Genomic DNA, 18287 nt, shown 5'->3' on the forward strand with positions numbered 1-18287 from the left:
TGTTATCCACCAGGGGCAATGCAATCATGTCCATAGAGATGTTCTCCATCGCTCTCCATTTGCGTTGCCTCTCGAGGTCACGGGACCACTGCTGGAGATGAATGACCTTTGGCGATGCGTTGACTGGCCCAGGTCAGCCAGCATCCATGGGACCTGAAAGTGTATGCGAGGCCGATCCCCGGGGCCGATAGCCAAATCCCCATGGGCCACGACAACCGAGCATAAGCGGGGGGAGAAGACTGGCCGGGCTTGCAAATCGGCTGGGTTGGTGGGCGAGGCTCAGCTGCCACTCCCGACTTTCAGTCCCGTCGGTGCCTTTGCCTCGGGGATCGCAAAGGGTGCCTCCCATAAATAAGGCCTCCAGCGCGGGGGATCTGGGGGGAATAGCTCGACAGCAAACCCAATTCTTTTACGGACATCTTTGACAGATGAAACCGTGACTGGTGCAAACTTGGTCTAATCCCTCGATTCTTTTTTTCTTCTTCCTTTGTGTTGTGATAATACTTGATCGTGATCTGATCCTGGAGGTAAGTGGTGTGTGCCTTGGCGCCTGTCGGCAAGCATTGCTTTTGGCCGTTGCCGGAGCTAACTTGACTTGTTTGTGTCCGGCTCAGATTGCAAGCGGCCAGCTGACAGACTACTGCTTACTTAGTACTTACTTTTGGCCTCGACCACTACTGGCTCGCCATGCTTGAGCTGCTCCTCTCGCCCTACGGGGCCTGTTTGGGTCTGGCCCTGCTGGCCCTGTACTATCTCGTCCCCTACCTGAATCGCTCCCATCTGCGCGACATCCCCGCCCCCGGTCTGGCCGCCTTCTCCAACCTGTGGCTGCTGCTGCAAACTCGTCGCGGCCACCGTTTCGTTACTGTCGACAATGCCCACAAGAAATATGGCAAGCTGGTCCGCCTTGCCCCCCGGCATACTTCCATTGCAGACGACGCCGCCATCAACGCCGTCTACGGCCACGGAAACGGTTTCTTGAAGTCGTACGTGTCCTTGTTCCAGCAATTGCACATCCCCTCCCATAGCTAACCCCGCACAGTGACTTCTACGATGCCTTCGTCTCCATCCACCGCGGTCTGTTCAACACCCGGGACCGTGCCGAGCACACCCGCAAGCGCAAGACCGTCTCCCATACCTTCAGCATGAAGTCCATCGGCCAGTTCGAGCAGTACATCCACGGCAACGTCGAGCTGTTCGTCAAGCAATGGAACCGCTTGGCTGATACCCAGCGCAACCCCAAGACCGGCTACGCCAGCCTGGATGCCCTCAACTGGTTCAACTACCTAGCCTTTGACATCATCGGTGACCTGGCCTTCGGTGCTCCCTTCGGCATGCTCGAAAAGGGCAAGGATATCGCCGAGATGCGCAAAACCCCTGATGCACCCCCGTCCTACGTCCAAGCAGTCGAGGTCCTCAATCGCCGCGGCGAGGTCTCTGCCACCCTGGGCTGCTACCCGGCTCTCAAGCCCTACGCCAAGTACCTGCCCGACCGCTTCTTCAGGGACGGTATCCAGGCCGTCGAAGACCTGGCCGGCATTGCCGTCGCACGCGTCAACGAGCGTCTCCGCCCCGAAGTCATGGCCAACAACACCCGTGTCGATCTCCTCGCCCGCCTGATGGAAGGCAAGGACCAGAACGGCGAGAAGCTAGGCCGCGCCGAGCTCACAGCCGAAGCATTGACCCAACTGATCGCCGGTTCCGACACCACCTCCAACACCTCCTGTGCCATCCTCTACTGGTGCATGCGCACTCCCGGCGTGATCGAGAAACTCCACAAAGTCCTCGACGAGGCCATCCCTCAAGACGTCGAAGTCCCCACCCACGCCATGGTCAAGGAAATCCCCTAGTACGTCCCCCCTCCCCCTCCCCCTCCCCCATCAACCAAACAAAACTAACCCCTCCCAGCCTCCAATACATCATCTGGGAAACCATGCGCATCCACAGCACCTCCGCCATGGGTCTCCCTCGCGAAATCCCAGCGGGTAACCCCCCCGTCGAAATCTCCGGCCACACTTTCTACCCAGGCGACGTTGTCTCCGTACCCAGCTACACGATCCACCGCTCCCCGGAGATCTGGGGTCCCGACGCGGACCAATTCGTTCCCGAACGATGGGATCCATCCCGTCTGACTGCGCGCCAAAAAGCCGCCTTCATTCCCTTCAGCACCGGACCCCGCGCTTGCGTCGGCCGCAACGTCGCGGAAATGGAACTCCTAGTCATTTGCGCCACTGTGTTCCGTCTCTTCGACTTTGAAATGCAGCAGGAGGGACCGATGGAGACTCGCGAGGGATTCCTCCGGAAACCGCTCGGTTTGGATGTGGGGATGAAGAGGAGACAGCCTGGGTCGGCTTAGGATACTATTCTAAGAGAGGGAGGGAGAAAGAAGAGGATGGAAAAGGAAAATGAAGGGGAAGAATGTCTATAGTTTCCTTTCTCTGTATATGTATGAGCATAAGCGAATGTTGAAGAGTACCTAGGTTGGTAGCTAGCTAGCTAGCAAGCAAGCAATGATATGATGAGATGATCACACACACCACATTCGCATTGAGTCGTGCCTCAGACTGTACCTATCTATTGACAGAATTTCCCAACTAGACCAAAGGAGATACCTCCTAGGTTAGTGGAACAATTCCAAGGTGAATAGTTCCAACATCTATTGCACATGAAACTTTACTATCTCAGGGGTAGTGGATTGAGTCGAATGCCAAATACAAGAATTCTAAACTATTTTGTATGACAGGCTAGACGGTCGCCAATACAGTGTCTTCAAAGATGACATCGGGTTATAGGAAACCAAGGAGAATTACATAGCATAGGAGATTCTTATTATAATTATACTATAGCTTAGCAGAGTCGTGATCATAGCTGCGTAGCATTACACTGGAGAACCACCAATCACCCCAACACATAAATACAAGCCCAAACACAAACGCCCCCTACCAAGTCTTCGGACCAAAGGTCTCTCCGTCCGCGACGAACTTCTGCACCGCAGTGCCTTGCATATCCATCGTTGCGCCCGTGATGCTGGTACCCCACCAGGTCGGGAAGCTGGTGCTGGTCAGATCCAGCGTCAAGAAAATCAGGATCGTGCACAGATCCAAGCCGACGTCCAAGCCTGCAGACAGGACGTAGTTGTAGTGCATCCACCAGCCACGCCAGCGGTCGCGGATCCACTTGTTGAAAACAATGCCCACCATACCCCAGGCCAGGTAGTTCAGGGGGGTGGCCGGGGGAATCAGACCCGCACCGCCGAAGATCAAGGGGGCGTTGATGTAGCGGATCGGGCTCTTAGGCCACATGCGAGCACCGAGGTAGATGGCAATTGGCAGAAGGGCGCCGACCAGCCAAAACCACATGAGAGGCGAGTACAGCTGACCCGGGGAGAAGATGCGCTGGGGGCCGATGAGACCCCAGATGACGGAGGCTTGGTAGAACACACGGCCGTTGGGGCAGGTGTAGTTGTTGGCCTGGTGTTCGCTGCACACGTCCTTGATCGTGGCCAGACCCCAGTTCATGACGGCAATTTGCACGAGCGAGGACCACAAAGCCGCAACCATCTGAGCCGAGAAGGTAACTCGGGGAGGCAGTTTCATGTAATGAGCTGTGACAGGTCAGTATCCGTTCGTTGCAAAGGGGGGGATCAAGCCGACATACCTAGCTTCATATCCTGGTTGAAGTAGAGACCTTGGTACATACTCATGTAGCCGTAAGTCTTGAACAACATCATCGCCATGGGCTTTCCAGGCTGGATGTAACCGACAATGAACTCGGTCAACACGTTCAGACCGATGGCAATGTTGGTGGCAGCCTGCACGATACCAATGGGCACGTACCACACCACGGCCATGATCAGCGAAACGAAGAAGGCCCACCAGCTCAGATGCGTCGGGTATCCCAGAACCATACCCAAGCCGATTCCGATCATGATCAGAGTGACCGCACCATACCACCAGAGTGGCACCGGCTTGTACCTGGCCATCAGGCGGGAGTGGACATCCTCCTCCTCCTTGCCGAAGTTGCGGAAACGCACCCACAGTTCCTTACCGTGGAACAGACCCGTGTGAACCAGAATAGCGATGATGCTCGCAAACGACAGACCATAGCAGAGAGCGAAGGTCGTCGACAGGAAGAGCGGCGAGTACTCCTGGTACGCCTTGAGGTTGAGCGTGTAATCCGCGTTCATGATCCGGGAAACATTGTACTGCGCACCAGTGTTGTCGTAACTGTTGGAATCGCTGATGGGCAAGTACTTGAACCACCATATGCCGCTGTAGTGCATGCCAATGGTGACGACCCAGAAGAAAATAAACATACCGATAAGGGTGTTGGCGATGGCGTGCCACGGCGCAATCAGCGGGCTGAAGTTGAAACCCGAGATCTGGGTCCAGTCAAAGGTCATCGGGATCAGCGACAGGCCGGTGGCACCGCCGAAGAGCTGGTTGACGACGGCATTCTGGGGTTTGATCCAGGTCACCCAGGCGAAGATACTGAGAAATGGGGCGATGAAGCCCGGAATCCAGTACCAGCAGAAGGACCCAATCATGACATAGAGGAAGAACCGGTACTTGCCAATTTTCCATCCGGAGACCTTGCTTGGATCGGGCTTGCTGTGGTCGTGCAGTGCCGTGAAGAGAGTGCAGTTAATGAGGTTGGACGGCCAGATCATGGCAGCCGGGGTGACCAAGAAGCGGTGGAAGAACCCAGCCATACCGAATCCGAGCATCTGGGTCGAGATACACATGAAGATCTCAAATGCCCACCCGTAGCGCTCTTTGTAAAAGGCCCGCTGGGCCAACAAGACGTCTGTCGCGTAGGCCGCACCACCACCAAAGGTGGCATTGGCCATGACGACGATGAGACAGTGCTCTTTTTTGCTGAAGGGGCCGGGGTTCAGGTTGCACTGGATACCAAAGAAACTGAATTGTGTGGCGGGCATCCATCTGGCCCACGCCACACCCACGGGGTAGGCGACGACCTGGGCGACGTAGGAGGGAATGACAATGTAGGGATCACGCATGGAGAACAGCATGTTGAGCGCCGAACCGATAGTTGCAAAGAGCATTCCGATTGTCCAGGCACGAATCGTGTTGGTATGGCCTCCTTCATCGAAGTTGGCCACCGCAGCGCGCACCTCGGGGTAGGGCGAGTTTTCGAGGAGCTCCGCCGTCATGCCCACGCGGGCACCCTTGTCGTCCGTGGTGAGGGCTTCATCGATCTCATCGGCAATCTCATCCGGCAAGTTAGGGTCCCAATGATGCTGCTCTTTCAGGTGCTTAAGATGAACGGCAGCCACCTCGGGGGAGGCTTCATCCGCCACTGCGGAGCTATAAGCCTGCTCCTTCTCACTCATCGTGGCAATCGATGAGAGAAAGCACGAAGAAAGGCGGAGGAAGGATTAATGAAGGTAAGGATGCATGCACGGAGAAAAAAGAGACGGGACCCAGAAAGGGGGAGGAGCAGAGCAACATATAACCCCCCCGATTCACCCTCGTCTGGATATAGTGAGTGACGAGACAACGAGGGCCGACGGTAACCCGACGCCTTATCGGTCTAGAAAATAAATTAAACCGACTGGTGGCGTCCACTGATTGCGGGAGAGTTTATCTCTCGAGCTATCAGTTACCCCAGTCTGTTCGCCATGTTCCGATGTAACCTGAATGAGTCTTAGCTCCGCTAGCTGAACCGGAATTGAGCCAGTCGTGAGTTAGCTGCGAGATCCAACCAGTGGCGGATTTGGGGATGGAACCGCCATTGTCAGCCCATGCACGACATGCACGGTCCTCGGAATTGCTTCCACGCCCGTCTCCCTTGCAATCTGGCTGCCTGGACCATTCTGGACGAGAATGATCTTACGCGCAGACCGACAAGTTGCGCCGAAACGCTTGAAGCGCCTCGGTGAAGGCACTAGCCCCCAGAACCTAAAATTGGGGTTAAGGAACTCTTATCCACCGTCCGGTTTGGCCCGCCAGCTGAAGGGCTGGCAGTCTGGCGACACCGGGCGAACCCGTATTCCAGTCGCCTCCAGTGGGGATGTGGTCATTTGAACGTTATCATTGATGGAAATTGGCACACGATCAGAGACACGTGCATCGGCCGGGCCCTCCGAAACTAGACACAAAGTTACCAGTCGAGTGACCGTAGGGCGCCAGTCGATGGTTTTAGCCGGAGTATGTCTTAGATGGGAGCGACAGGATCGAGGGTGGGTGGTGGCAAGATGAGAACCGAGCCACGCGAGTGGTTGCGCTGGACGCAAAGGAATAATCCGCGCCAGGGACTAAGACTAAGACTGCTAAGAGATAAAGAAAAAATTACCAACGAATATCGGCGGAAAGAGCCACGCTGATACGGCCGTGGGAGGAGTGCAGGAGTGCAGGCACAATCAATCCCCGGTCTTGGTCCGGTGGACTAGCCCAAATTGCGACAGGCTTGTTTGCGATAAGCTAGCGAGGCCCCGGCGGACTTCCATGGCGAATTGGCGGCCGCGAAGGGCGTCGCAGCTCCCGTCGCCACGCCTGGTGCTGAAGCCAATCGCCGCTCGTTTCAACCTTGGCGGCTCGCCTACCGAGGCTTCTAGACAATCCTCTCCTCGCGTGGCATCCTTCGTCTTTCTTCTTCCCGTGCAGAGTTATGGACGATCGACTCGGCTACCCAATAAGTTGGAGGGGAGGCGGTCCAAGAAGGGGGGGACCGAGAGCAAGCGCGAGTGATGTGATGTTTTGGTTTGGTTATCGCCCGCCAGTCCATGACCAATCCCCCGCTGCGATTGGCCGATGAGCTGGGCAACAGCCTCCGGGCGGGCGGAGACCGATAAGCCATCGAGCAAGACAGCAATTGTAACCAGAGTAAGTGTAGGTACTAGTGAGACACCGCACCCATGGCGTGCCATCTCCAGGTTGGCCCGCGCTATCAACGTAAATTAACTCCTGCCTCCTTTCGCCTAGCTCGGTGGTTGGGGAGATGCCCTATGCATCCTGTATCTGCCACTAAATAGCACGCGGGATGCGCCGTCCAAAGTTAGCCTTCCTGGCTGCATGGAACTCGGAACGCCTTCATTTTGCCATCGGGAGGGGAAGAACCTCATTCTCGAACGCCCCCCTGACTAGACTTAGACAGGATCATCACCCTTGCTGATGCAATGTAACCCACGTCGTGGGTCACAGGGATCATTGGCCAGTGAATAAGTACTCCGGAGGCTGATGGAAGCTGAAAGTTGGAAGGGAGGGATGGAGTGGAAGGGAAGTTGAAGGGAAAAGGGAGGGGAAGCCTCCGTCAAGTCAAATCACTTGACCCGCTTAGTGCCAACGGGCGTCGGCCTGACTCTCCTACACAGTATAGCATACTCCCACCCCAGATGCCCAGATGCCTGTGCATTCCCAACTCCATACGCCTGTTCCTTTGTTTCTCTCTAAGCGACCCTGCTACCTGTTTCGGGAGACGTGGCCATCGAAGGCCCCCTCTGATGGGTCGATGGGATTTCTGACTGCTTGGCAGGTGGCAGGAAGATGACCACACCAGCCCACCATGCAAGGAGGATGCAGCCATCTCGGAAGTTACCAAATGAGTCAGGGCCAGCACCGGCATGATAACGCATCATGGTTGATGATGGTTCGCGATGAACCACCCAGCTGGTGGATTGGTCTACATTGCAATCTGACCATGCTTTGGGAGCACCGATCTGGGGTGGGTACCAACTTAGATAGATAGATAGATAGGTATCAGGATGCGCCTACAACTTAGCCCGAGAGCATATATTAACTGTCATTAAGGGGCATGGTCTCGAATTTGTGACTAGGAGCGCGCATATACGGAGTAGAAACTAGACATGGCCCGGCCTAACGGTCAACACGATATGCCCGATTGCTTTAGTTCCTTGAGCTACACAGTACCGGGGCTCCGTTCTGAGGTCCGGCTGGTGCGAACCTTATGCGGCTGGACTCCGTTTGCTGTCCTATCTTCCGGTGTGGCTCGTCCTGAGCACCCCATCCTCTTGCATCCCCCTACGTCTCGGTGTTTTCCCTTGGCGTTTGTAATTTAGTTTGAATATGGGAATCATGCGACGGGATTGCTGGTCATTCCATGAACTCATCGAATGGTAATCTCTCCGGATTAACCCAACTCGTGTGTCAGAGCTCCTCATGTCATTCAAGATCCCAGCCTCGGTGAGTGATTCGGGTACCTTTGGAACTGTTCAAAGGCTTTCGGCTTCCATGATAACCGCTGACACTGTCGCGCCTCGGCGGTTCATAGCGATCCATACGGTTCGGTGGCAGCGTAGAGCGCCTCGTCCGTCAATGCCCATTCAAAGTCCGCCTGGAATTGTTCATCAAAATACGAGAAATCGGGTCGATCCACGGAGCCTCCAGGCGCATTTCCTGAAGCCCCCTGGTTTTCTCGATTGCCTTCGGCTCCTGTCAAGAGAACGTGCGTTAGTGACTATACCTGTCCGGAGATCATACAGACTTACCTTCCGGGGCATTGCCCTGCGATGTGGCCATGCTATAGAACTGAGGATCGAACTCATCCCGCCACCACCAGACCGTATCTATGACGGGGCTGAGAACCAACCGGCTGCGAATACGGAGGGCGACGTACTCGCTCCCATCTGACCTGCGAAATGCTTTGGTGCTGTTCCACAGTTGGCTCAACACAATGACTGTCTTGGCGGCGATATCATAGTTGTCAACCGACATCTGCTTGGCCAGGTTGATTGCGTTGAAGTACGACGACTTTGCTTTGTCGACATCCATGGTAGCCCACTGAGGACCTTTCAGAATCCGCACCAGGGCTGATGCTGCTAGGAGCAGCGCGTAATTCATTTGGATAGGTGAGGTGGCGAGGCTGACCATGTTTTGACCCAGGTTTTGTATGGTGTCAATTGTGTTACATGCAGTGGTCGTAAGCTGAGCAAGGCAACCTGACGAGAACGAACTGGGATATCGGAAAAGGTGGAATATCTGAATGCTGAGGCGACACATGGTTGTGGTGAACTGATCGTACGCTGTAGCCGTATTAGCTGAGATCTACCTTTGAGAAGGGTAGGTACCTGAGTAGGCCTGGGCTTCCAGGTCAAGCGCCTGGGCGTCATATGCTCGTAAGAGAATATCGAATGATTTTTCTTGTTCCAGGGACATGGTCCGGACCCCGAATTCGAGCACCGCCGCGCTGCAGCGGGTAATCAGGTCCTCGCATTTCAGCTCGAGTGCCAGGGACGGAGCGATTCTCTGGAACAACATATGCTTCAAGTCCCCATCTGGCTCTAAGTTTGTCAGAGAGCGCGGGGGCTGTCCCTTTGTTACACATGCACTAGATCTGTTTAGCAAGAGAGTCAATACCAGAAGAAGAGCTTACCGCTGATAGACAATAACACAATGGGCCCAAAGCTCCGAGCGCCTAATCATTTCCGCTTCTGAGGGTGCCGGAAGTCTCTTTCTCTTTGAAAATTCATGACTGGACATGGGAATGTGTAGACCGTTCTGCATTGCAATATGTAGAAGCATACCGCTCAATGGAAACGTCATGTCCACCATGTTAACATCCTTGGGGAATGGCCATGTGAGAACCAGCAGCAGTCCCTGGATGCTGTGCCACGCAGAAGCCCCTGACGCGACTGAAAGAAAGGCCATCTCGTTCACATTACGCGCAAGCGCAGTCAACAGTGTTGGGTTGTTAGGATAGGTTCTGGATGCAATACCGACTATAGACCAGAACAGGAATGGAGACTGTGTATAAAACGCGTTTGGCGTAGTCTCTGGGTCTAGAATCGGAAGGAACGACGCATATTGATGAAAGAATCTGCCTTGTGTCAGACGTTAGATCGCCCTTGTACGAGTATACGCACATCTGGAATAGATCATGAATTTCGCCTCCTGTCAAGTGAATATTGTTTAGTGAACGCGGCTCTGTAGAATCAGAAGCGCGTATACCCTGCAAGGTTTCGGGCCCTGGCAATGGCGGTGGTCCTAGTCCGATAGAAGGTAGTAACTGTTGCTGGTGCTCAACTGAAGGTGTATGCGATTCAGTATGCAATGTCAGATCGCCCGCGCTGGCTGCTGAGTTTGACTCCATTTCCGCTGCAGCCGTCAACATAGCAATAGGCGAGGGTCGGGGGTCGTTGGGTTGTGTGTATCTTAATCGTCGTCGCAACTCGTCTGCCTCGTGTTCTAACTCGGAAAGTCGCCTGTTATGAAATGGACGGTAGTGAGCACACGTTTTCACGGTAAAGTTGAATGGTACGTACTTGCGTTTGTGTTCCCGGCGAAAGGGATCAGAGATAATACAATGGATGTTAAGCTTGGAACACCGGGAGCATGGTTGATCAGGATTTAAGTAAGCGTCACATTTTGCCTGTGGTGCTGTTAGGGAATGGTTATTCATCGCTGACTCGTTTCTCCTGCTGCGCCCACAGTAGAGAACTCAGAGTTATAACCTTTCCTACCTTCTGCTGCCTACATTCCGTGCAAGCCTTTTTTCCTCTTTTCACCGATGGCGAGGGGCTATTGCAGTTAGCTGTGCTCAGGAATGGTTCTTGGGTGAGACCAGTGGTCAAGTATCAAGTTCTGGGTCCTTACGTCCGTTCTGGGGGGTCCATCACAAGAGAGGTTGCCTGAGCGCGGTCCTGCCCTCTACAACTGGGTGGTTGATGTTGTTGCTGTTGCGATGACGATGGAAGTTGAAGACGCCTGCGGCCAAGATTCGGCTCTGGGGCAGCGTGCGGAGATAGCGCCATCCTAATCTCCGGTGAATTGAACAGAGTGAAGTCTAGAGCCTTGGAACGTAACAACGGGCAACGCAACAGTCAATGTTGGTAGGAAGCCAAGGGGTGGGGCGGTCAGTTACTAAGTCTTTGTATGATGATGAGAAGCGAATATATAAGGATGTAGCCAGGTCGCTTATAATCATAGTGATGCTGGAACAATGGGTAGTAGACTAAGTCAGCATCCGACACAGTACTCAGTTGAGATAACAGGGAGGAAGTGACTGAGCCCAGTATGGATGATTCTATCAAGGATAAGTTGAGCCCACCAACTGAACCGATTCCTTTCGCCGATGGACCCTCGGATTCATCCACTGGAACAAACCAGAAGGCCAGCCGGAACCGGCATGGCATTCCGGAACAAGAGATGATATGATTGGCTGCAATCCCGGGACCGGCTTCTCACCTTTCGCTGTTGCTACTACGGAGTAGTATTCTTTGACTTCTTTGACCACCTGCAACTGAAAAATTGGGTCTACAAGCGTGTATCTTATTAAACAACTTATGTCTAGGAGATGGTTTTATTTTTGCTCCGGGTTGCCATCAAAAGTCAGATATAGTCCATGACGTACAATATATATCGATGCATGATGACAGTGATCCTTACGCTGAAGTCGCATCCATGTCCAGCTGTTGGGATAGTTATTGAGCCGAATCCACAGTGTTTCAAGACTCTTCTTTTTTCTTTCCAACAAAAGGATTCATTCAAGTGGCGTGACTTTGGGAATAGCACACCTACAAGGAATATAGCATAGCCGGTAGGAAATTTTTCCCTTAACAAGGAAAGGATACCCGGCTTGTCATAGGTCTTGGGACAATCATTGGCACAATATACGGAAGCTCATTAAAAGAAAATGGGTCTATTCGCTAGCGTCATATGATATTATGAATGAGAGGATCTAATGGCCACATGTCGGGAGGCACCATCAATTGTAACACAAATCCGGGTCCCCATGGGTGATGTTGGACGTGTTGATCCGATTAAAGGAACGCGGGATACTACCTGGTGCGAAAATGATGTACATACTACGGGGGTTGTAGGTCTGGACTTGATGGAGACGAATAGAACCTTTCAACGACGCCCTGCAGGTTGCCGGCCAAGGATTCGGAACTGTGGACAATATGGAATCTATATCAGACCATACTCTTGGCGAACGAGAAGGTTACGGTGCCACAGACGCACTAGGACGCTGCTGCATTGAGTGACGTGACACTGATGCTTCCGTGTCCTTGGGAACCGTTGGAGGTCAATAACTGTCTCAGCGGAGATCTTCTCAGGAAGAGTTTCCAGTTTCGTGATCGTGCATGCACAGTAGCAACCCAGGCCGGCTGTGGTAACGGTAAACAGTGTGAATGTTGATATGAAACCTACGGTCAGAGATTGGATTTACTGTTGAACTGTTGTTGCCTATCATTACACCAACTAGCGCGTGTCGATCATTCGACGAGATTTGCCCCAGGGTATGCAAAGCGTGCCTGCGATCGCCGCTGCAAGAAGCCATATTAGATGAGAAATGAGATGAGCGAGGAACTGGTCAACTCCAAGCATCCGACCGAATCCTCAATTGACTCGTGGGTGTTGTACAGTCGCCAATCGAATATGGGCGAGCCGTCCACTGGTAGAAGGGGGTGAAGATAGCAGGACAGTGATTGACTTTCCCTATGTTTATCGAGAGACTATCCCGTATTAGTCACACTGATATCATGAATGCTATAGTTGGGAAGCCTATCATGTGGCGAAGGGTGAGGCGCATATTCATTCACAGTGACATCACTGCAGCCACACCCCGGAGACCCAGCATATAAACACGTCGCAACCAAGGATGCTACAGCTAATTCAATACCTTGAAAATTACACAAAGTCATTATGTCTTCCGAGCTTCCAGATATTGTCGGATTGAAGCGCGCCGTGGAAAGGGGCCAGCGCGTTGGCCCCGAGGATGTCTCTGCTTTAGCACAGACTGAGAGCGAATTGACCGGTGCCGGCCCCATCAGAGGCGGAACAGCGGGTTGTCCTTACCTTCGAGGCAATCGCTGCATTATGCTGACACAAGAACAGCAACTGCTCAAAGTCTAGCCATGAAACAGATGAACTTTGACGAAATACTGGACGAACTCTCTCGAAAGCCCCAAAGCCACATAACCCAGGATGATGCTCGAGAGCTTTATGCAGCGGAGGTAAGCTGATATCTTGCTATATAGCTCTACGTCCATGTCTCATTGAGGGTTTTGTAGGGCCGAGCTTTCAACAAACCTCCGGGCCCGGGGTCCATTGCAGCCCAGGTCCGTTCTATAGCCGATCGAAACGAGGCCCTTGGGGTGCCTGCTGTGCCAGGAGAAGCTCCGGTGTATATTACCAAGGAGGATGCGAGTGAGGCGCAGCATGCTGAGTCGACGATATATGGCGGGCAGAATCCACGGGGTGGAATTGCGGCGCAGATGCAGGTGAGGCGGGTTGATGGGTTTGAGGCCCTTCGTACCCAGCTGACACGCACTATAGAGCGCTGCCGATAAGATCAATAATGCGCACCGAGAATAATCTCAACTCCTGGAGCTTCAGTCCGGTAACTAGGCTTTAGGAGTGATATCTTTCATCTAAATGTTATAATGGAAAATTGCCCAAAGGTCACTAGATCATGCGAGACACTTCTGGTCTTCTATATCTGTTTTATATTTATTCCCTTTCTCCGTGTATACGACCCGGTTCTTGAATGGGCATTGATTACGCTTTTGTTGTGTGGCAGAGAGGGAAATTTGTGGTAGAAGGTATTTAAACCCATACGGATGATAAAAGAGCAATTGTACCCTTAAAATTTGTTACATTTGCAATTGGGATATACACCTCGCTATCTCATGTGATTATTTTTGACAGCTTCAACAGCAACCATGATAAACCATTACTCAAAATGTAAGCTCTGGAAACCATAATGGCTGGCAAACACGCGTTTGAATCTACTTGCAGTGTTCACAGGTCAGGTGATTGAAGCACGCCTTTTGTTTCCTTTCCCCTCTTCCGTACAGTACCATGCAATCCAGTATCTTCGATCCATCCACTCGAGCATCTGTGCTACCGTCGTTTAGTCCCTTTAGGATACCTCTTCCTTGACAATCTGATACGGCTCGGATTCTCTCCTCTACGCGTTATACTGATAGCGCTAGATCTTGCCTGCATGTGCGTGCAATATCGCTTGTAAGGCACTTGAGAAGATCCAGCATTCTGCCATCATCCTTTGCTGTCTTTCCTTTGCTGGATATCTTTCTACTGGTTATTTCCCTTCGCATCCCCCATCCAGACCTGGCGTCATAACCATACTGGTTTCTTCCTTTGTATTCCAGAGAGGGTGGTTAGCGACGATCCTGTGCATCTTAGGTGGGTTGAAGCTTTGTGATTACAGCTAGCTTCATTACTACTGCTCCCGGCCCAGGACCTTTCTAACTTGCTTTCTTGTCTGAACAGGTATTTATCGATTTTTAAGACTCACTTCCATAATCTCCCGAACACCCCGCGGAAAATGAGCTATAACGATCGAACAGATCGGCGCAGACTTCAGTTGAGTGAATTATCTGGTTCATGGTCCTCGATATTCTCCTAGCTACCTCCCATATTGAAGCACAATTTCCAGCTGAAGCCTCAGACCTGCCCGGTTAGCTCAATTGGTCAGAGCGTCAGACTTTTATCCTAAAGTCCATCTGAATGTTGCGAGTTCGAGTCTCGCATCGGGCGATCTCTTTTTTTCTTGCACTACCTCACTAATGACAAAGGCACTTTTCCTTACTAATGGAATGACTTACTGTAATCGACATTACACATAATGGTCAAAATGACCGTCGATGTTTCCTGCGACCTCCTGAGCAATAATGTTTGCTGCTGCTGGGCGAGAATTGCGGTGGCGTTTGGTGGCCTATGTCCCCCCACCCACCATTCATTTGTAAAGCGCAAACTTGATTATCGGTCGGTAAACTAAATATGGATAGCTGTGCATATGCAAAGTGATACACTGCAGCTGCGAATCTCTGAGATGCCAATCGGCTTTTGGTTCTAGAACTGAAGCGGTGCTATATGGAAATGTGGGTCGCAGCTGTCATTATGGAGGGATGTATCAACAGGCATGCTCACTGCCAGCCCGGTGGTTCGGGTCATCTTCGGGGAGTACTGCAGCCGCGAGGCTCATGCAGCAAAACTACGGGTAAACGCGATATGCCTGCCTGCAGTTCAGGATTAGACCGAATAATCCTATGGCCTCGTTTGGGTGCGAGACCAATGAAGTCGGCGATAATATGTATATCCTGTATCCAGGCCGCTCCATGGCTCAACCGTGGAGAGGATATAAACAGACAAATGATTGGCTGATGGATAGAAATGACGGTGCGTCAATGAAGATTCCAAGTGGCTCTCCAGGTACGGAGCAGGGATCCTGGACATGATCTGATATTGACCCGCTATCAGACAAGAACTGGATCGGTCAGCATCTCTTGCTTTTTTCGGCATCTGCTACATGACTCGACGCTGAGAAAGTACGGAGTTTCTCTAGACGATTGGTAGTCTTCGATCCGGTCGACCGGCATTTGACGAGCTGAGATAACCGCCAATTCCCTGCTGGTCCGCGTGGCGCATGGATGTCGGTCAGCGATCGACAGCACCCCACCAGGACCTGCAATCTCATTATCTGAGACGGTGAGACCAGGTAGACCGTGACAAATAATTGTCCGGAAAGACCGTGATGGTATTTGGAATAACCGTAGCCGGCGGGACTCAAGACAACTTGAATCGAATCCTGAGGGATGATTGGCGAGTGGGGCGACTCCGCATTCACGAAACCGGTTGCTGAGCTGCTGGACAACCGACAAACACGCTGGAAATAGAGTCCGACAACTGACAAGATAGGGCGTGAGACAGCTGGAGTGAAGCCAACGAGTGGGCCTGAGGCCGGATGACGGCGAGGACAATCAGAGTTCGTCCCGTGACGCAAAGCCCCTCCTTCCATGACAAATTCCCCGTCGGGTCGCGACCATCCAGCCATCCAGCCATTCATCCAGCCATGTCGTCAACGAAAACGGCAGTTCCCTGGATGAATTGAAGGAAACATGTGAGCCTTAAATACTCGCCCACTCCCTTCTCAAGGTCCTCATTCCGTGAGCACCTTGGTCGCTATCGAATCATTTTCCCCAATCAACACACGCCATCCAATAACGCCGAAATGCCTTTGACCGGTCACTGCCTGTGCAAGGCTGTCACCTACTCTGCTGACGTCGACCAGCCTGCTCTGGTTGCGTACGATCATTGTGATGACTGCCAGCGTCAGAGCGGGTCAACCTACTGTAGGTGCTCTACATAGTACTTATTAGCTGGATATAATTAACTCCAACAGCCCTGGTTGCTGTGGTCCCCAAGGCAACATTGACCATCAACGGACCTGTCAAGACTTGGTCCGGCAAGGGATCTTCCGGTAATGCGGTGCACCGTCTTTTCTGTTCGGAATGTGGGTCGCCTATCGCCCATGACCCGGATGCTGCCCCGGAGATCATTGCTCTGAAGGCGGGGACTTTGGACACGGAGATTAAGAAAACCCTGAAGCCTGTATGTTGATGCCCTGTCATGTCGTCGCCTACTGATCTTTCTAGGACACCGAGATCTGGACTGTCAGCAAGCTTCCATTCTGCCAGGAGCACCTGGCCAAGCCTTTCGAGCATATGCCTCAGTGAGCTGCTTATGGAGTATGGAGATATGATGACGATGATATCAGATGTAGTTAATACGAACAAATTGGATAATTGATCTTTCATCTTGGATATATTTCATTTGACCGAGAATTAGATGTGCCACGAAAGGGAGGTCGTACGTGGGCAAATTGCGATACGCGAGAAATAACTCCGCGAGTGGCAACTGAGCACTGACTACAATCACAGCTGTCATTCTGGATCGGGACATTATGCCAAACCTATCTTAAGCTGCTGTCTTGGACCTGAGACGATAAGGATTCACTCGCTTACAGAAAATCTCAGCAATGTCTTCCGGGACACTTTACGTCAAAGACTCACGCACCGATGTGCAATATGAGATACCGATTCGGAGGAATGCAGTTTCAGCACTGGATTTCAAGAAGATCAAAGCTCCAGGGATTGGAACCGATCGGGCAGACCAGGTGGCTGGTGGCCTCCGAGTGCATGATCCTGGACTGCAAAACACTACCGTTGTGGAAACAGCTATAAGCTTCTCGTATGGGTCCCCTGCTATCTGAGCAATCTAACTGTCCTAGAGACCATGAGAGAAACCTGCTTCTTTTCCGGGGTTACAGCCTGGAGCAGCTCTGGGAAAGTGATTTTGAGGACGTGTTGCATTTGCTGGTCTGGGCGACGTATCCGACAGCGCTCCAGAGGAACGATCTGAGCCATAAACTAACAGAGGCTATGCTAGCTGTACCAGAGAGTGTGCAAAGAACGATTCAGAGTCTTCCGTGAGTAGTTTGAGGTGTTGGTGAACATTGACATGATGAATTTAGGACTTCGTCCCCGTTGCCGCTCATCATTGCTGGCCTTTCCGCCTATCTAGCTAGCCATCCCGACATGATTCCCACATCCCGTGATGCAAACCTGTATCGAAGTAATGAAGTTGCTGACCGTGCAATTATTCAGACAGTGGCAGTCTACGCTGTGGTGTTTGGCCTTGTGAACAGTCATCGAAAAGGAGTGCCGTTCGTTCCGCCAACGCATGGGAAAACATACTATGAAAATCTTTTCACAATGGCAGGTCTTGTTGACCCGAACACCGGTCGACCGGATCCTGTCAAGCTGTCAAGTTTCCGGCGGTTTGCCATGCTCAATTCAGACCATGGAATGGCCTTGACTGTCTTCTCCGCCTTGACCACAGCGTCATCCTTGACAGACCCAATCTCCTGTTTGATTACTGCCATTGGATCAGCGTGGGGACCCCTCCATTTTGGCGCCACGGAATCGGCCCAGCGGACATTGAGGGAGATTGGCAGCTCCGAGAATGTACCAGCATATATTGAAAGAGTCAAACAAGGACACGAGAAGCTGTTTGGCTACGGACACCGCTCGTACAAGGGCATTGATCCTCGAGTGCGACCAATCCGGTCTATGCTAAAGGACATGGATCTGTCCTCCAACAAGCTGCTTGAAGTAGCCGAGCACATCGAGAAGGTTTGCTCGGAGGATGACTACTTCAAGAAGCGGGGTTTGTACGTGAACGGCGACTTTTACGGAAACTTTATCTTTGCAGCAATGTAAGCAACACACTCAAGGCAGTGAATCATACTTACAGCGCAGTGGCTTCGAGCCGGAGATGATCCCGGCGGCGATGCTGGCCCAGCGGATCATGGGGATTATGGCGCATTGGCGGGAGTACATGCGTAAGCGAGATGTGACGTGGAATCGGGGCTTTCTGACAGCTACAGTGACACGCGGCAAGTTGTTTCGGCCATCGCATATCTATACGGGGGAGGCAGAGAGGCTGCTGCCAAAGATTTGAGACGATAAGTGATAAGTAGAGAAATGAAGGATATGATAGTGC

At 52.3% G+C, this 18287-nt stretch overlaps 6 protein-coding genes and 1 non-coding gene across 7 annotated transcripts; 5 read left to right on the top strand and 2 right to left on the bottom strand.

The window, feature by feature from the left end:
• The first annotated feature begins 397 nt into the window (after positions 1-397).
• On the top strand, positions 398-2532 carry BO94DRAFT_539266 (cytochrome P450). Its single transcript, XM_025612668.1, has 4 exons — positions 398-527; positions 653-986; positions 1043-1849; positions 1909-2532. The coding sequence occupies exons 2-4, from the start codon at positions 688-690 to the stop codon at positions 2354-2356; spliced, it is 1554 nt and encodes a 517-aa protein (XP_025463086.1). The 5' UTR covers positions 398-527; positions 653-687; the 3' UTR covers positions 2357-2532.
• A 407-nt stretch (positions 2533-2939) lies between these two features.
• On the bottom strand, positions 2940-5353 carry optB (small oligopeptide transporter, OPT family; the record flags this gene model as incomplete). The annotated part of the gene is made up of 2 exons (XM_025614126.1): positions 2940-3604; positions 3658-5353. The coding sequence occupies 2 exons, from the start codon at positions 5351-5353 to the stop codon at positions 2940-2942; spliced, it is 2361 nt and encodes a 786-aa protein (XP_025463087.1).
• Positions 5354-8141: 2788 nt separating this feature from the next.
• On the bottom strand, positions 8142-10654 carry BO94DRAFT_250434 (C6 zinc finger domain protein). Its single transcript, XM_025606427.1, has 8 exons — positions 10572-10654; positions 10439-10496; positions 10241-10347; positions 9842-10180; positions 9352-9795; positions 9047-9306; positions 8468-9001; positions 8142-8411 (listed from the first exon to the last, which is right to left on the bottom strand). Exons 1-8 carry the CDS (start codon positions 10589-10591, stop codon positions 8245-8247), a joined length of 1929 nt encoding a protein of 642 aa, XP_025463088.1. The 5' UTR covers positions 10592-10654; the 3' UTR covers positions 8142-8244.
• Positions 10655-12610: 1956 nt separating this feature from the next.
• Positions 12611-13295, top strand: BO94DRAFT_501202 (uncharacterized protein; the record flags this gene model as incomplete). The annotated part of the gene is made up of 4 exons (XM_025609425.1): positions 12611-12765; positions 12816-12934; positions 12992-13201; positions 13257-13295. The coding sequence occupies exons 1-4, from the start codon at positions 12624-12626 to the stop codon at positions 13293-13295; spliced, it is 510 nt and encodes a 169-aa protein (XP_025463089.1). The 5' UTR covers positions 12611-12623.
• Positions 13296-14395: 1100 nt separating this feature from the next.
• Positions 14396-14480, top strand: BO94DRAFT_t274. Its single transcript has one exon. It is a non-coding gene; the product is annotated as a tRNA-Lys (tRNA).
• A 1290-nt stretch (positions 14481-15770) lies between these two features.
• Positions 15771-16517, top strand: BO94DRAFT_539272 (GFA family protein). The gene is made up of 2 exons (XM_025612669.1): positions 15771-16075; positions 16126-16517. Exons 1-2 carry the CDS (start codon positions 15955-15957, stop codon positions 16341-16343), a joined length of 339 nt encoding a protein of 112 aa, XP_025463090.1. The 5' UTR covers positions 15771-15954; the 3' UTR covers positions 16344-16517.
• A 244-nt stretch (positions 16518-16761) lies between these two features.
• On the top strand, positions 16762-18275 carry BO94DRAFT_501206 (putative citrate synthase; the record flags this gene model as incomplete). The annotated part of the gene is made up of 5 exons (XM_025609426.1): positions 16762-16973; positions 17014-17211; positions 17257-18000; positions 18044-18126; positions 18172-18275. 5 exons carry the CDS (start codon positions 16762-16764, stop codon positions 18243-18245), a joined length of 1311 nt encoding a protein of 436 aa, XP_025463091.1. The 3' UTR covers positions 18246-18275.
• Between the last annotated feature and the right edge of the window lie 12 nt (positions 18276-18287).

Source organism: Aspergillus sclerotioniger (genome assembly GCF_003184525.1).
Source record: "Aspergillus sclerotioniger CBS 115572 chromosome Unknown BO94scaffold_34, whole genome shotgun sequence".
Taxonomy (NCBI): Eukaryota; Fungi; Ascomycota; class Eurotiomycetes; order Eurotiales; family Aspergillaceae; genus Aspergillus; species Aspergillus sclerotioniger.